The 16,871-nt window shown below is 49.0% G+C and overlaps 2 protein-coding genes across 2 annotated transcripts in view; both read left to right on the plus strand.

Moving 5' to 3' along the window:
• The window catches only part of Metap1d (methionyl aminopeptidase type 1D, mitochondrial), a 70,136-nt gene extending 65,333 nt beyond the window's left edge, over positions 1-4,803 (plus strand). Inside the window, exons 7-10 of the mRNA XM_052182686.1 lie at positions 2,100-2,197; positions 3,380-3,427; positions 4,282-4,360; positions 4,484-4,803. Of these exons, the coding sequence (XP_052038646.1) occupies positions 2,100-2,197; positions 3,380-3,427; positions 4,282-4,360; positions 4,484-4,562 (304 nt within the window). The 3' untranslated portion in view covers positions 4,563-4,803. The remainder of the gene's footprint in view (positions 1-2,099; positions 2,198-3,379; positions 3,428-4,281; positions 4,361-4,483) is intronic.
• Positions 4,804-9,344: 4,541 nt separating this feature from the next.
• Dlx1 (distal-less homeobox 1) lies at positions 9,345-12,371 on the plus strand. Its single transcript, XM_052181160.1, has 3 exons — positions 9,345-9,814; positions 10,469-10,668; positions 11,811-12,371. Exons 1-3 carry the CDS (start codon positions 9,502-9,504, stop codon positions 12,063-12,065), a joined length of 768 nt encoding a protein of 255 aa, XP_052037120.1. The 5' UTR covers positions 9,345-9,501; the 3' UTR covers positions 12,066-12,371.
• The last annotated feature ends 4,500 nt before the right edge of the window (positions 12,372-16,871 follow it).

Consider the following 16,871-nt stretch of genomic DNA (forward strand, 5'->3'; position numbering starts at 1 on the left):
ACAGTGATTGAGAACATTAATGCGATTTTATCTTACTTGAGTGTGTGTTGAAAACTACAAATTCAAAACGGAGACAACATGAACAGAAGTACATCCTTAGCTTCGGGGGGGGGGGGGGGGGAGCTGAGCGTGCTCAACCAGAGGCCTGAGGGGAGTGTACCCAGCTCCCCTCCCCCAGCGCCTGCATATGTGATGCAGATTCTGGGGTACTGTAGCCAGAAGTTCCATCAGGATCCAGAGAGCAAAGCGTGGCAGGAGAAGGCACTCAAGTACCTTTAGTTCCTTAGTGGTTGTATAGCCTCTTTTATAAGGAGGAAGAAGAGGTATGAGGTGGGGGTGGGGAGAACCCCCAAGGGGTTTTTAGAGTGGCCTTTCTTCTCATTGTAAATCAAAATGAAGATTACCATTGCCACATGTTTAAGGTGTACCCATGAAGACTTCCAATCAGTTGAATCATTGATGGAAAATAAATCAACAAACAAACAAACAAACAAACAAACAAGACTAGTATTTTATTTTATTATGTGTTTTAAGAAAATACTAGCTGGGTGTAATGGCAGATGCTTTTAATCCCAGGGATCCCAGACAGGTGGATCCATGAGTTTGAGACCAGCCTAGTGTACAAAGCAAGTTCCAAGATAGCCAGGACTACACAGAGAAACCCTGCCCCTCAAAAAATAAAAAAATAAAAAAAGCAACCCCAAAACACAACAACAAATAAACAGTAGAACGCTTTATATTGAAATGCTTTTCAAATTATTGAGGCTTGTTGGGACTGAGCTAACAATGCACAGGTTTTAGGAGAACTCATTCTCCTGTAGAAAACAAATCCTAATTCAGGCTGTCATGAGTTATTATCTTTCTTTCTCTATCTCCTCTCCATCCTCTGGTTTATACGTGGTGTGGAACTAGGAGAGACACTGTGGGGAAGATGTTTTCCAAAAACACCTCCTGGCCCAAGCCCAGGGTCTATGAAGCAGCCTGGACCCCAAAGCACAGCTCCAGAGAAGAAGGCTGGCTTCTCCTTTCTGTGGCACTTGCTTAGCTTAGCATATCCATTTCTGCCCTCCTGGTTGCATCAAAACTAAATCTCCATGCACTGCTGCCTCTCTGCTGGTTTCAAGGACACCCTTGTCTATGTGGAGAAGAGTCTGGGAGTGCTTGAAAACGTTCTTAGAAATTAACCTGGGAATGGTGGCACGTGCGCTTGAGGTTGGTGAATTCAGAGGCAGCTGAAAAGAACATTTTCAAAAGTGTATGTAGATGTGATGGTTCATGAAGATGTTAGCTAGAAGGGAGGGTCTGGATGAGCCGGAACTAGAGTCTGTTAGAAATGAGTTTGAGAACTAGAGTGTTTGGATCTGGGAGGAATTGCAGTCATGGTTCCCATAAGCACCTGCTCACTGCCATGGGCAGGGCTACAGGCACCATGCCCTCTGCCCACTTGAGAACACAAATCCTTAGTGTTGTATGTCTTGTTATCAACCTGGCACTCCCAAAAATAACCAAATTCCCCCGATCTCAACAATGAGGCTCCCCATCCTTGCAATTTCAGGGCTGGGTTCTATGTGCTAGGTTACAATTGAAAAGGATAGATAGAAGCCAACACATCTGCATGTGTTGTTGGGTCCAATATGAATGCATTTAAATATCACTGTGACAACAAAATATTTGCTAGTGAACTTTGATAATGATAGGTATCTTAAGTAGAACTCTAAAATAATCACCAATTTTGGGGGGAAAAAGGAAAAAAACAAGACAATCTTTTGTGTCTGTTTAGAAAATGTTTAACACTTTAGTTAGATGAGAGTTCAGGAAATCATAAAAGTAGAAAGTCATACTCGGAGACTGAATTAGTAGTAACTTTACCCACAAAGCCATCCAAACCAGGTAAGTTTGGGGCGCTCTGTTACAGACACGTGTGTGTGTGTGTGTGTGTGTGTGTGTGTGCATGTCAGTGTACATTGTATGCTATTATCAGACTTGAAATAGAACTATTTTTTTTCTTTTTCAGAGACTATTTTAAGTGATTTTATTTTTAAATCTTAATGTATACTAAAACATTTGATTAAATTAGATGTCGTTTGGTCACTTTAAAGCCGCATAACTCATCAGAATGGTTTGCAAGTCTGTCCACATTTTGTGGGACATGGGATAGGATCGTACTTTCATGGACATCCGGAAATTTGGCATCACGGTAAGAGTTCGTTTGGAAGCAGTTTGTTGAATGACATCAGTCTTCCTCTAAGTTCTTTCCTCTTGAATCCACATTGTCACCACCCCTATGCCCTCCCCCACCCCACCCCACCCCCACCTGTATAGGAGTGAGAGCTTATCTACTTAATTTTAACCAGGATGTCATTGTGCTGTCAAATTACAGCTCAGCACATTTCCCAAATGAGGTTTATTTTGGTTTTGGTCTTCTGAAGGATGCATGGCTGGAAGGGATGTTTGTCTAGAAAAAGTTACTGCAAACAAAACCCCACTGCACTGCCGTCCCAACAGCGTGCACACAGGACTGTTTTCTGTTTTTCTTTCTCTACCCTCTTTTCTAACCGCTGACTGTTGTGGTTAAACTTCACTACATCCTACACAGCGTTGACAGCTGATGCATTTAGCAGCATGTACTCTTTAGTGTTTTCTGGTTTATGCCCACCCCTGTGTTCCTTCCCCAGAGTCCGGTTTTTTCACTGGCTGGGTGTGTACCCTGCAGAGAGAAGGCAGCAGCCACCAGGAGGGGTGGGAGGATTTGGGTTAAGGTAGGAAGGAAGCAGTTGTGGGGAGGAGTCCCAGGGGGTGGGGTGCACATTTGAACAAGGGCTAAGAGAGAGATAGTTCCATGTCTTGTCCTGTGTACTCAAGATAGGACAAGTCTCTGGAAGAGTCCATGGAGGCCCTGCAGAACCAAGAGCCAAGAGCCCCCACCTGAGGCAGCTCAGAAGAGGTCCCCATTTCCCTGTGCCTTGCCAGTGCCAATGCTGGCAGCTGTTGAAGAGCGGAGCCCTGCCCCTGGCTCCATCCTGCGTGTCAGGAGCTGTCCTTTGGAAGCTTTCTCCCAAGACTTCCTTTGGACCTAGGGAGACCAGGAAAGGTAGCATCAGGTGGCACAGGGGACAGCAGATGTGAAGAGAGGTAACCGCCAGGCCTTGGCAAACTACTAAAGAGTGAGTGGGATCTGAAGACACAGGTACCACAAAGGGTGAAGCATCCTCACCTCCCGCAAGCCCTGCCTTTAACCCTGTGGGGCTCATCCAGTATCCATAACCCCAACATTTTCAAAAGCAAAATGGCCAAGTGTTTTAAAAGCAGCCCGACTCCCCCCTTGTGCCCTGTTCTCTCCTCGGTCCTTTTCTCATACCTTTCTATGTTTGCTTTGCAGCAAATGACAATGATCTGCCCATGGAGGAGGGCATGGCCTTCACCATAGGTAAATAGGTGCTGGTCTCCTCTGTGGGGAGCTGGGCCCCGGACAGAGACTGGCCTTCGCTGAGGCTCCAAGTCCTGCAGAGGACTAATGAAGCTAATCAGCATAATGAAATAATTTGGATGCATAGTAAATGTGATTAAATAATATCCTCTAGCCCCGTCTTCCTAAATCAGATACTTACCGACACATCTAGGAGACGGCCGCCATCCCACCTCTAATTCTGTTACCGGCATAATGTGCTGTTTGGGTTTTTGTTTGTTTTGTTTTTTCATTAACACCCAGTAACTAGAGGCGATTAAGTCCCTTGCTCTCTGTCAGCGAGTGGCATGTGCTCCCTGGCGGCCCATTCCTGGCTGATGGCATGATTGGTGTCACCAACAAATTCCAATCACCTAGGGCCAGCAAGGCCTCCTAGTTCTGACTGTAGGACTTAATGGAGAAGCAATTAGAGTAAAATAAGAAAATTGTTATTTGCTGATTAATGAACATTTTAAGCGTGTTTTAAAAATTCAAATATTTTTAAAAAACTGACTGGAATTTATAAGAGGGACTGGTGTTTGGGTAGTTATTATCCACAGGGTCCTAATTAAGGCTTGATTAAAATGCCCTTCTTTCTCAAAAAAAAAAAATATGAACCAGGCAACTTCATACATTTTTTAATGATGTTGCATTTCCTCTCCCTACTGTTTAGTTTGTAGTGTACTGTGTAAGCAGCATCAATTATTAGCCCTTATAAGATGACAACACAAACTGTGGGTGAAACACTCAGAGAAGGAGGGGCCTCTGTATAACCTTCCCCCCCCCATTACCAACTGAAACAATATCTACTATACTAAATAGTTTCTCTCCTACAGAGCCAATCATCACTGAAGGTTCCCCAGAATTTAAAATTCTTGAGGACGCGTGGACCGTGGTCTCACTAGACAACCAGAGGTGTTTGCCCTGTGTTTTGTGAATTGCTGGGGGAAGGGAAGCCAGAGGCAGACTGCAGTATCCTGACAGCCCCCCCCCCGCCCCCCCCGCACCCCCCCCCCCCCCCCCGTGTGTGTGTTTCAGGTCTGCACAGTTCGAGCACACAGTCCTCATCAGGCCCAGGGGAGCGGAGATACTGACCCAACTACCACAAGAAGCCTGAGAACCCGAGACCCTGCGCCTTTCTTCTTAAAGAGACCTTGGAAGACTGAGGAATCCCAGGCCACACAGAAGTCTGCAGTGTCTAGGGGAAAATGCAGTGAGGGCCTGCTTTGGGGACTCAGGTCTGACAGGACAGCCCTTACGGCTAGAAAAACAAACCCCCCTTTCTGGGCAGGTGGTTTGCCCTTTCCCTGTCCGAATTCTGCCCAAGTTAAAACAAAAACAAACAAACAACCCCTAAACCTATTGTGTCTAGTCTTTACTTGTGACAGTTACAGAGGGAGAGGAACAGGTGATTAGTTTTAGAATCTCCAAACTTTAACATGCATGCAGACAGAAAACAACAACAAACCAACAGAACCCTTTAGCTCAAAATCTGTTTTGCTCTGGTTCTCCCCTCCCTCCCCGTGGATCTTAAAATGGCCGAGCTGGGGGGCACTTCCAGACACAAGCACCTGCTTCTACCCCAATTTCCTCTTCCTTGAGGTTTGCCCCAGAGAGGATGAGCCAGGAAGCATTGCCTCCAAACATTTTCTTGGCTGTGGACCACAGGTTAAGGCTTTCTGAAGATGTGAGCAGTTCAGAACCCTTGCAAACCCCTGAGGCTCTTCATTGGCACCCAGCCATGCTTAGCCCCCCTCCCAGCCTGACCCCCCACACCACATCATATGTTGTACTATAAGCTGCAACCCCATTCTTTAGATGTCTGTCTCTTGAGTTCAGAGCCCAGCTAGTCCTTACACTGCCCTCCCCTGACTGCAGTCCTGGTACAGGCTATAGTCCTGCTCCCTGGGCTATACAAATCAGGTGTTCCCAGGATCTCCGAGGGAGGAGACACCGGGCACATTTGAGATAAGGTGGGCCTAGTTGGCCTCATCTGGAACTCTCAGCTTCAACTATGGGTCGACTTGTCTGCAGGACCTACCTGCCTCAGGAGCAGAAATCCATTCCTGCCCAAAGCACTCTGCTTTCTCTTGCTGTCAGGGATCTGTCGAACCTACCTTCAGGGTGGGCTAGGCTGGGCCTCACAGGAAGCCAGTCCCCTCTGGGAATGACTAGAGAGGTCCAGAACATTGGTGGCTCTATGAACTCTGGATTGTGTTCATGCAGACGGCCAGGTGGCCGTGTCCTTAGTAGAACTTGAGTCGTCTGGGGGAGCCGAAGACATTTTACATTTGCCAGGATTGACAGCACAGAGGCCCCCACAGGGAGTTAGCAGGACAGCCAGAGCCGTGGAGGGGGGGATGGGAAGCTGAGGACAAGTTCCGCCTTTCAGCTCCTCTGTAACCAACTCTCCAACTCTCCAGATCAGTTTTCTACATGTAGAGATGCAGAGCTTTGTGTGTGTGTGTGTGTGGGGGGGCAATTCTAAACCTAGTTTGTTTGAGGGTAAGAAGGAATGGGCATTTTTAAGATCAACTGGTAAACTTTTGAGGTGCTCTGGAATTCTCCAGGCAGAGGCTCAGAGACTGGAGCGGTGACCATGACAGAGCATCCGTATTCCTGAGAGAGAGGAGCAGGGCCAGCTGCCTTACAGACACTTGCCAGAGAATGACTTCACTTCTTTCTCGAGCAATCAGATTAGCGTGTGGTGTTTTTATCTGCAGATCAGTTTACTCTTAGGTCCCCCTAAGGATAGTTTTATTAGGACCACAGGATTTTACCAACCACTGGGGCAATTATTGCAGGTGGAGGTATTTATGGGGAAGGTATATAATCTGATTTAGTAATCTAGCCTGTGCTGCTAAACTCAGCAGCTCTGTAGGAAACAAACTTGAATTAAAGGAATTTTGTCTAACGTTCTTTGAAGATTGGGAAGTAGGTTTTTGTTTTTTGCCTTTTTTTTAAGAGCCTCCTATTGTCCACTTCCTCATCAGCTGGCCAACTAAATTGACCTGACACCCAACCCTGAGCCTCGGGGGGTTCTAGACAGGAGGAGTAAACTGGCTACCACCTAAGCTGTTGGCTCCTGAGGTGACTTCTGCTCCCCATCTGGAACCTTCAGGACCAATGAGAAATTCCAAGTTCCTTTCATACTTGGTCTAAGCCTTTTGGAACAGGTGTGTCACTTTAGAATTGGGTCAGTTAGAGGAATGCTCTTCGGGGCTCACAACGTAGAGATAAGATCTCACTTCCTGAAGTTAGCTGACGCCTGTGCACTCTTTCAGGGGCCCGACTCAGATTCTCCCCAGACTTGCTTCCTTGAATTAGGAAATAGTTCTGGAGTGCGCTCCCTCACCTACACACTGTTGAGTTCTAAATGATGCCAGGCTCTGAAACCCCATCGCGCCGCCGGTCCCCAGTAGCCAGCCTGGTCTGCTCCGCTAAGTGGAAGGACCTAGTAGACCCGTGGTCGCTCTCAGCCCAGCCAGTCGCTGGGATAAACTCGTCCTAGGCAGTGCAGCCTAGGAAGTCCTAGACGTCCCCTACCTTGCACTAAGTTCCAAGAGACACCAGTCTAGTTTTCCCCATCCCAACCCCGGCGCACAACCGCAGAGATCACTTACATGGGCAAGGCCCGCAAGGCGAAGAGACCTTCGGATCAGATGGCATCCAAGCGGCTGCGTTGGGCACACACGGGACGGCACTCCACACCCCAAAACAGGCACTAAGAAGGAGCAAATAAAATCACGACTACAACAGGAAGATCAAGACGAGCTGAGCCGAGTTGGAGTTCTTGGTTGGTGCTACAAAGCCTCACCGTGTGGTTTGGCGATTAAGGAAAAAAAAAAAAAAAACCTATCAGGCGTTGGCAAACCCTTTATTGGTTTACAGATTTTTTTTGACTGTTGTTTTTTGTTTTGTTTTGTTTTCTCTTTCTTTTGTTTTTCTCTTTTGCTCCGACCAATATGCTGTATGAAATGTTACTGCGCAGAGCCTCATGCCTTTAAGCAGAAGAGGAAGTCTGCAAGCAGGAGCTGCTGCTGAAGAAGTTAGAGAGAGAGAGAGAGAGAGAGAGAGAGAGAGAGAGAGAGGAGAATGAGAATGAATCCCCTGTACTCATATCTGTAACGACATCACCGATGTAATTTGTTTTGAATGTTCATTTTTATTGGTGTTCCCTCTGCCAAAATGTGCTTGATTACAGAGGTCTTCCTGTGATCACTGCGCACTCCAGATAGGGGAAGGTGCCGCAGCGAAGGTTCAGCTCAGGCCAGATCAAATCCCCGGGCTGTTTAACGCTGGAAGGCTGCATGTTGCTATTAGTGTTAAATATATGGCTAATTATGCGTATGAAAATTAAACATCAGTGTTATGCTAATGGGGCGCCTTCAGCTGCGGATCTGAGCACTTGAGACTACCATTTAATCAAATGAATCAGTAACTAATACGTGTGCACGTGTGAACTTTCACAAGATCATTTCCCCCACCCCGTCCCCGTCACACCGCTAAATTATGAAAGAAATAATTATCAACACTTTCTAATTACCTAACAAAGTAATTTGGGATTCATCGTGGGGCTGGCGGGATTGGGAACCAACAGTCCCTAGCAACCAGCGTAGTTTGCGCGCCACGCGAGGTGGCTGTGTGGTAGTAGTGGTGGGTGGGAGCGAGAGAGCCTTTTGTGCACTTTTCAACACTTGTATCCAGAAGGTAGACGAAGCCTTGGCAGCTCTTTCCTTCATCAGCTTCCCCACCTCAACTCGGGCCTGGAGGCTCCAGCTTTGGCCACTGGAGGTGAGGAAGAGACTGGGCAACAGAGGGGGCATATCTAAACACAAATATTCAAGCCCATCACAGATCTGGATTTGTTGAGGGTTTCGGTGTCTCTTTAGGACTCCCAAACCCTGGCCAGCCCCCAGGAGGTCGGAAAATGACCACCTGGTAGGCGTTCGACGCTCCAGCCACCAGGCGATCGCTGGCCCTCAGGACTCCACGCTGAGCCGCGCCCTCGGGGCGAGTGAGCCCCGGGCGCGTGGCTGGGGGGAGTGGAGAGGGGAGGGGGAGGCAGGAAGGTTGGGAGGGAAAAGGGGGGGGGGAAGGCGGTACGGCCGCCTTTCCTGGGTGGAGAAGCGCGGGTTCCTGGCTCTCCACGCACACTGCTTTGATCAGACCCGTGCAGCCTCGAACTGGAGTGGCCAGCTGGGCCTGGAGAGATGCGAGCAAGCCCCTGGGAACGGTGGCAACGGCGGGGCGGCGGCCGAGTGAGTGAGTTGGGCCAGAGGGTCCCCAAAACCCGATCCCCGGGATGTGGTCCAGAGAACCCCAACCTGGGAGGCGCGGCCTGGAGCGCGCTGAGCTAGGCACCGGACGCTCAGAAGGACCTCTGGCTGCAGGCTACCTGGGTTGTCGCCCAGTGCGCGACTCCGCGATCCAGAGACCGCGGCCGGACTCCGGAACGGCGCTCTGCACCGGACTAGGTGACCTCAAGAAGAAGTGGTCCGGGGTCCCAGGCGTTGGGGGCGGGCGAAGGGTGGGGACAGCAAGGGGGAGGGCGACGGCAGGGCGCGGCTGGTTGGTTTCTGGGGCGGGAAGCGCGAGAGGGAGGCGGGAGGCTGGAGTCGCGCGCCTTCGAGGTCCCAGCGCGTACGCCGCAGCCCATTGTGCGTCCCGCTCCGCGCGCTCTGTTGCAAAGGAGCCCCGGCCGGGACGTGTGGACCCGATTCTCCCCTGGCCGGGCCGCGTCGCCCGCTCTAGTCCAGCGGAGCCCGAGCTATTCGGACCAATCCCCGGTGATTATGCAAGAGAGTCGACCAATCAGCTCCACCAGCTCATGAATATTTATGACCTTGGCTGAGTCAAAGCTTTGAACCGAGTTTGGGGAGCTCGGCAGCATCATGCTTAGACTTTTCAAAGAGACAAACTCCATTTTCTTATGAATGGAAAGTGAAAACCCCTGTTCCGCTTAAATTGGGTTCCTTCCTGTCCTGAGAAACATAGAGACCCCCAAAAGGGAAGCAGAGGAGAGAAAGACCCACACCCAGACCCCGCGAGAAGAGATGACCATGACCACCATGCCAGAAAGTCTCAACAGCCCCGTGTCGGGCAAGGCTGTGTTTATGGAGTTTGGGCCGCCCAACCAGCAAATGTCTCCTTCTCCCATGTCCCACGGGCACTACTCCATGCACTGTTTACACTCGGCGGGCCATTCGCAGCCCGACGGTGCCTACAGTTCGGCCTCGTCCTTCTCCCGACCGCTGGGCTACCCCTACGTCAACTCGGTCAGCAGCCACGCGTCCAGCCCCTACATCAGTTCCGTGCAGTCCTACCCCGGCAGCGCCAGCCTCGCCCAGAGCCGCCTGGAGGACCCAGGTACGTGCGCTTGCCAGGGACAAGGAGAGAAGGGAAGGAGAATAGGAGAGAGGGGGAGAAGGGGAGGGGAAAAGAGAAAAGACAAGAGAGAGTGGGGTAGAGAGAGGTGGGTGGGGGTGGGGAAGGCGCGGAAGTAGTAGAGGTTTCGGATATCAATCTGTGGATCCTTGTCACTGAAAAGGAAAAAAATTATAAGTCAATTCAATATACAACTGTCCAGCAAAGGATAAATCCGAGCGCGTCTCCTGGCACTGGCTGGGCCTCTGGGCCGCTCGGTGCGCCGAGCACACAATGCCCTGCTGGAAAACAGAAACCCACATGTGCACGTATTAGTCTCGGTAATTATTTATTGCGTAGCGCTATAAACAATGTATGCAATTAAGGGTAATTAAACCTCAACTACCGCCTGCAAAAAATAGCAAACTTTCTCTGCAAAGGCAATAGCTGTGCTCTTGGGAACGACCCAATTCTGTCTGCAGCAGCCAGGGACCTGCGCTCGGACCTTGAGGGACGCTTCGAAGTCTTTCAGGGTTTCTTGAACATTCTTTTCCGGACCCTGCCTCTGCCAAGCCATCCACAGACATTCATTCTCGCCCCTCCTCACTAAAGGCAGTGCCGCTTTAACCAGGGTCTCTGCTTCTGTTGTCCCTCCAGGGGCGGACTCCGAGAAGAGCACCGTGGTGGAAGGCGGGGAAGTGCGCTTTAACGGCAAAGGGAAAAAGATCCGTAAACCCAGGACAATTTATTCCAGTTTGCAGTTGCAGGCTTTGAACCGGAGGTTCCAACAAACTCAGTACCTGGCTCTGCCCGAGAGGGCGGAGCTGGCGGCCTCCTTGGGACTCACACAGACTCAGGTACCTGGCCGCTCCGCCAAAAAGCTTTCAGAGCTGGGCTTGAGCCCCAGGCTTCAAATTTTTTGTTCGCTGGGCCTCTGGTTCTAGGTGTCACAGCCCCCCCCCCGCCCAGCCCCCGTGTGTGTATGTGTGTATGTGTGTGTGTCCACCTCTGACTTTCAACGTCTCTCCTCCCCTTCCTCCCTCACACTATTTGCCCTAGCTCGGACCCTACTCTAACCTGCAGGCTACCTGGTCTTCTGTCCCTGGACTTCTGATCAGGCAGGGAACTGGAAGGATTTCCCCAGACGTTTTGTTTGGAGATTCTGAGGTCACACGTGCCTGAACAACTGGAACAATAGAAGGGGGATTTAATCTTCCTTTGCCTTTAAAGTGTGTAACTAATCACTCGGATCCTGGGCCTAAGCCTGCTTCCCTCACCTCCTTCTTCTTGTGAGGTAGCAGAGGCGGATCCTTCCCTCTGGCCCTTCACTCCCCAAGTTCCAGATCCTTAAGAAGAAAAAAAGTGAGATTTTTTTTCTCCCTTCCTGCATTTCTCTAAGACTCTGGGCAGTTTGTAGGCATTTAAACCGAGGCTGATGCGGGTTTCCAGAGTCTGTCTCTAGATTTAGGTTAGGGCTGGGGAAAGCAAATACACTTTTTGGGGGAAAGAGAAAAAAAAAGTTGGATTGAGTCTAAAGAGTTGAACAAAGACGCTGTAGCCTCTTCCATTAGTCCTTCGACTCATCCAAAGGCAGAAATTTCGCTGTGAAGGAAAAGTGATCTAATTTTAATAAATGTCCTCCATTCCTAGTTAGGTTTAACATTTTCTTTATTGTTATTGCACTGTGCTGCATGAGGTCAGCCCAGGTGGCACCAAATCATTTGCAAGCCAAGGCCTGGCTCTCCCCTGTTCTCTCATCCCTGTCTCTGAGAACTGCTTTAAAGGCTGCCAGCAGCGGCGGGACCTGGGGTTCATTTTTCTGGCCTTTGGCTCTCCTGTGGGGTGGGGTGGCGGTGGTCTCTGCCCCTCCGTCCTGGAGCTGGCAGCTTTTCCAAAGCAAGGAGGGCTGGTATTGTAGTCCACCCGTCCCTTTTCTCCTCCCTAGACCTGGGTAGGCTGAGTGGTCACAGTCCAGTCACGTTGTCGCCCGATCCTGCAGGTCAAGATATGGTTCCAGAACAAACGCTCCAAGTTCAAGAAGCTCATGAAGCAAGGCGGGGCAGCTCTGGAGGGCAGCGCACTGGCGAACGGCAGGGCCTTGTCTGCCGGCTCCCCACCGGTACCGCCCGGCTGGAATCCGAACTCCTCGTCTGGGAAGGGCTCTGGCAGCAGCGCTGGCTCCTACGTTCCCAGCTACACATCATGGTATCCCTCAGCGCACCAAGAAGCTATGCAGCAGCCTCAACTGATGTGAGGTTATCAGTTCGCACTCACCCGCTTCCTGCCCTTCTCCCTTGGCCTGGCCCCTCCTGCCTCCAGGTTCATCCACCCTTTCGCATGCCCTGGGCCGGGAGGAGAAGGGCCCAGGGGAGGGGGCCGGGGGCGCTAAAACTAAAAGAAAAAGGAACAGTGAAGGCAGAGCCCCTAAAAGTTTGACCCAGCGACTTTTCAGCTCTGGGCCCTAACCTTGTTTGGGCCACGGTGACAGCAGAGTAGTCTCAAAAGCGCAGGCACAGCCACTGGAGACAGCCAGTGCAACAAGACAAGCCGCTGGACCCGACCAGACTCTCAGCTTTGTGAGACTATCAGGAAAAAAAAAAAATACGTAGGAGGGGAAATATGCTCTTTTTTCGGTTCTGTCCGTCTTTGTCTCCTTTTTGCACTGTCTGTGCGCTGAAGTCAAGGTCCTCGTGTGTTTGCTGTCCTCATTCTACGGCCTCTCCAGAAAGTCACCAGGTCTGAGCCACACCGGTCTGCCGGCAGCCCATCACCGAATCCTGGACCGCTTTTTCCTGAATGGTCTTCTTCCGGACCCTGCTTGACCATCTGTGTAGCTTGTTTGGGAAATGGGGGAAATCAGAGGGAGGGGGGTTAATTTATTGAAAAACAGACTTCGTCTGACGCTGAGTGTTGGCCAATTCCAAGTTCTCTGGGATGTGGAGTGGGCGCTGTCCAAACACACTAGTTACGGTAGACACACCAGAAGAGGGAACAAGGACGGGAAAGCGGCTTTTACGGTACACAGTAACTTTTTGTACTTGGCTGGATTGGAGAAGGGGAAGCCGAATGATTTGCATTTTACATGTTCCAAATTACTAAAAATAACAACAAAAGAACGAAGTAAGGAAAGATATATATATATATATATATATATATATATATATATATATATATATATATATAAAGCCAACAGGATGTTGTCAAAACGTTTGGACAAGAACACCCGGCCAAGAAGAAAAACTTTGGGCAACAAGAGAGAGGACCAATGGACCTTGGAGAGAAAATAATTTGTCCTGTGAAGGCACCCCAATTCCAGGTCACTTTAAAGTAAGACACAAGCAGCTTTAAATAATCCCCAGCGGCTCGACCACAGAACACCAGTCATCATCCTGAACGCACAGGCTCTGGTGCAGGATCTAATTGCTGTACATATTATTGTTGTTGTTATTATTAATAATTATTATTGTTCTGTAAACATGTTGCACAAGCTTAGCCTCTTTCCGTTCTGTTGTGTGTGGCTGTAAACCCGATGCTTTGTGAAATGAGAATCTTGACATTTTACTTGTGAAATTTGGAAAATGTGACCGATTGAAATCAACCGTGTTTTGTGTCCTCTATGTCAAAGTTTAGTTTTATATTGAGAATGTTAACTTATTGCTTTGTATCTGGGGGGGGGGAACTTTGTAAATAAGTTATAAAGTTTCTTTGAGACAGTAAAATTATGGTTTCAAGAAAGAAACGTTGCCTCCTGTACTGTTTGAAGAGAAAGGAGGGGCACCCCTCCTCAGCTCTGGCACTATTTAGCATACTGTTTATTAGGGAGAGATTGGGGACCTCTAATATCTCGCTAAGATATCATACTGAGGTGTGTGGGGTGCACCCAAAGGTCTGTTCCTCTTCTTCCCCCACAGCACGGCCAGGGATCCTTGTCTAGGTTGGAGCGGTGGAGTACCTATATAGAGGGTTGGGGCATTTAACTCAGAAGCAGGTGTTTAGGGCAGAGTTCTGCCTCAGGTGCTCTGGAACCGAAAGACTGAGAAAAGCAGGACCCCAGGGCAGCAGACTGGAGCTCTCTTCTGGCGCCCTGTTGTTTCTCAAGAACCCTAGAAACAGAGATACCCTGCTTTGCCCCAGCTTCCAGTCAGATCTGACCTGCCAGATTTTGCTTGACCGCAGGCGCAGGCACAGGATAGCGCCTTGGCAGGGACAGGAAGCTCACGTCTTCCAAGCCACCGCCCCAATCAATCACTGAGGTCCCAGGGAGCCACTCGAGCCTCCCACTGGGGCGGGGGAGGGGGAGGAAGAGCCAGAGCCATCCTTGTTTAATGCCTAGAGATTTCTCTCTACATACTCACGAACTAGATAGAAATGTCAAAGGACAGGGGGATTCGGTGAATTTTGAAACTGAGAGCTGACCACAGTCACATAACATCGCTCCCACCCCAGTCCCGAGTTTCAGATGCCAGTCCATTTTGAGAACACTTCCCTCTGGTCGAGTACCGGGATTAAGTTTGCTTCAAAAGAGCAATGACTCTAACAGGATACAACCAGGCTGAATCCCTTGCAAGTCTGATGGTCTCAGACCCAGCCTAGTCCCAGCCCAAACCCAAGACCCAGACCGAAGGCTACTTAAAACCCTGGCCCGGCCGGCCGGCTTTGTGTGATTCTTGATTCCCCGGCACCCTCCTGCTGCCCGAGGGGGCTCCGCCTTTGGGGAGCCCTTTCCGGCGCGCGGTGGGGAGCAGAACCTGGAAGGCAGTGATCTGTGTTGTGACAAGCACCCATTTTTCAATTGGTGCTGGTGAAAGATCAGATGCGCGAAGCTCTTCCGACGCCCTTTGGGAAGGGGAGGAGGAAGTGGCGGGGCTGGAGGGGGAGTCGTATAATGGGAGAAGACCAGGAGGTAGGGTTGGATGAAGCTGAGACTTTGATGCCTGTTCTGGATTGAAATTGGGACTTTTTCTCTGCCGGCCAGCATAAGAACCAAGAGGTGCTCAGTGGGGAGATAAACCAAGATAGTACTGGATAGACCCGGATTGAAACCCGGAGGAAAATCATTTCTCAGACCAGCCCCAGGAGTATTTGCTGAAGCCTGAATCCAGCCAGGCCTTGATTCAGTTTCCTCGGGGATGTGACTTCTCTAGCAAGAAGACCTTTCTCACGCATCTGACTCCGTCCACCAGAGGACAGCGAGTCCCCAACTGCTCCAGCCACAAGCAAAATCTGTTGGTCAAGACGATTTTAATACTTCGAGACATTAGCTTATACTAATTTAATAATGTCTTGCTAACAGTTCAAATAGAGAAATTATTAGTTTTAGCTCTAGGAAGGCGGTCTTTAGTTAGGCTCTATTATAATTATAAGCGGTTATACTTTTTAAAAATGTTAATCTCAATATAGGCCTAATTAATACTGCCTTGTTACTGACAAGTAGTTCATCAAATATCTGATTCAAAGATTTTCATAATGAGTATATTAATTAAACTATGAATAATCTAAAGGTGGTTATATTTAAACAATACCTCATTATAATGATTAAATACTGATTTCGAATATTATGTCTTAACAATTGTCACATAGAAAACACAACCTTTCCTTATGTATGAGTCTGTAATGGCAAAATGCAATTTTGGGATTTTTTTTCCCTTGTTCAAAAAATGTGAACCTCATTTTAAAACACTTCTGAAATAGGTTACACACAGCTTAATGATTATCAAAATGACTCTTTTCTGCAAAAAAAAGACCCCAAAGTGCGCGTACAGCTGCAAACCCAAGAGGGTCAGCATCATTTCACTGTATTCTCTTCTTGATTACAAGCCGGGCCCATCAAACACAACATAATTACAGTAATTTCAGGTTTATTTATTCTAATGCAGTTTCCCCATCTCTCTGGTAATTATGAGCAATTTTTTCGCCCAGGGAATCTTTTTGCATTAACAAAAGAGATAACGCACTGAAAGCCAAATTTGCTGTGCATTGAGAAAAGGAAAAAAAAAAATCAAATAGGTGCGAGCTGCCATCTCTGCAATTCTCCGGTACCGGAGCCGGCAAATTGCTTGCAGGTGTATGGAGCAGGCTTGTCAATGGCCGGGCCTCCAAATTAGCAAATGCACAGCGGCAAAGTAATGAAGACAGACTTAGCAAAATTGCTAAACAACAGATACCTCTTTAATATCTTCTCTCACACACACTAGCTCTAAAAGGGGGTAGGAGTGGGGGTGGGGCACAGTCCCAACCTTTCCCTCACTGGTCTTGGCTTTCCGTAGCTTGGATGGGCTGAGCCGTCCTGTGAGTGGTGAAATCTATCGGTGGGAGAACCCAGAGTCTACCTTTTGACAATATTTTAAGAAAATAAAACTGGAAACATCTATGGTCCACAGCTTGCCTTCTCTGATCGCTATATTGGATCACTATTTCTTTCTTCAGAGAATCTGCACCTGGCCCCGGTGAGATGGCTCTCCAGACTTCCTGATTTTGTACTTAACAGCCAAGCACCACAAAAAGTTCTCAAAGTCCCTCCCACCTCTGTGGCCCAAAGTGTGAATTTGTTTGTAGGAGTTCTCCCTGAATGAAGAACCTAACTGAATCTTTCCCTTTGAAGGATTGCTGGCCGCTCTCCTGCGGAAGAGCAGGTCAGAATGCTGGGATCAGATAGAGCCTGAGTTGCTCGAGCACGAAAAAGTGGTCACAAAGTGGGAATGAATGGCCGCCCTCCCCCTTGACACCACCAATAGACCTGTGCCCTAATATTCATCTCTTTCTCCCTTTATCTTCTGAAAGTCCATTTGTAGGGTGATCTGGGTTTTCCTTCCTCTCACCTGGGGTTAAAGACCTTTGAAATCACAGACTAAAGCAAACTTTTCTGTTACCTGGCTCACACTGCCATCGGAGCCCCCATCTAATTCTGCACGGAGTATAAGGGTTTCTTTCTCCCATGCCCAGGAAAATCTCTTTCCTGTCCCGAATTTCACAGTAAACCCCAATTCCAAAGTGGAAAAGCAAAAAGCCCCAAAAGGTGCTTCCCCAGGCTCAAGCAACATTATCACCCCACTCAGTGCTT

The sequence above is a fragment of the Apodemus sylvaticus genome, chromosome 5 (genome assembly GCF_947179515.1).
Source record: "Apodemus sylvaticus chromosome 5, mApoSyl1.1, whole genome shotgun sequence".
NCBI lineage: Eukaryota > Metazoa > Chordata > Mammalia > Rodentia > Muridae > Apodemus > Apodemus sylvaticus.

Excerpts from the sequence above, each read along its gene's own strand:
- Dlx1 (XM_052181160.1), top strand. The coding sequence starts at position 9,502 with ATGACCATGACCACCATGCCAGAAAGTCTCAACAGCCCCGTGTCGGGC. Across the intron at positions 9,815-10,468 it reads GAGCCGCCTGGAGGACCCAG|GGGCGGACTCCGAGAAGAGC; the intron begins GTACGTGCGCTT and ends TTGTCCCTCCAG. Across the intron at positions 10,669-11,810 it reads TGGGACTCACACAGACTCAG|GTCAAGATATGGTTCCAGAA; the intron begins GTACCTGGCCGC and ends CCGATCCTGCAG.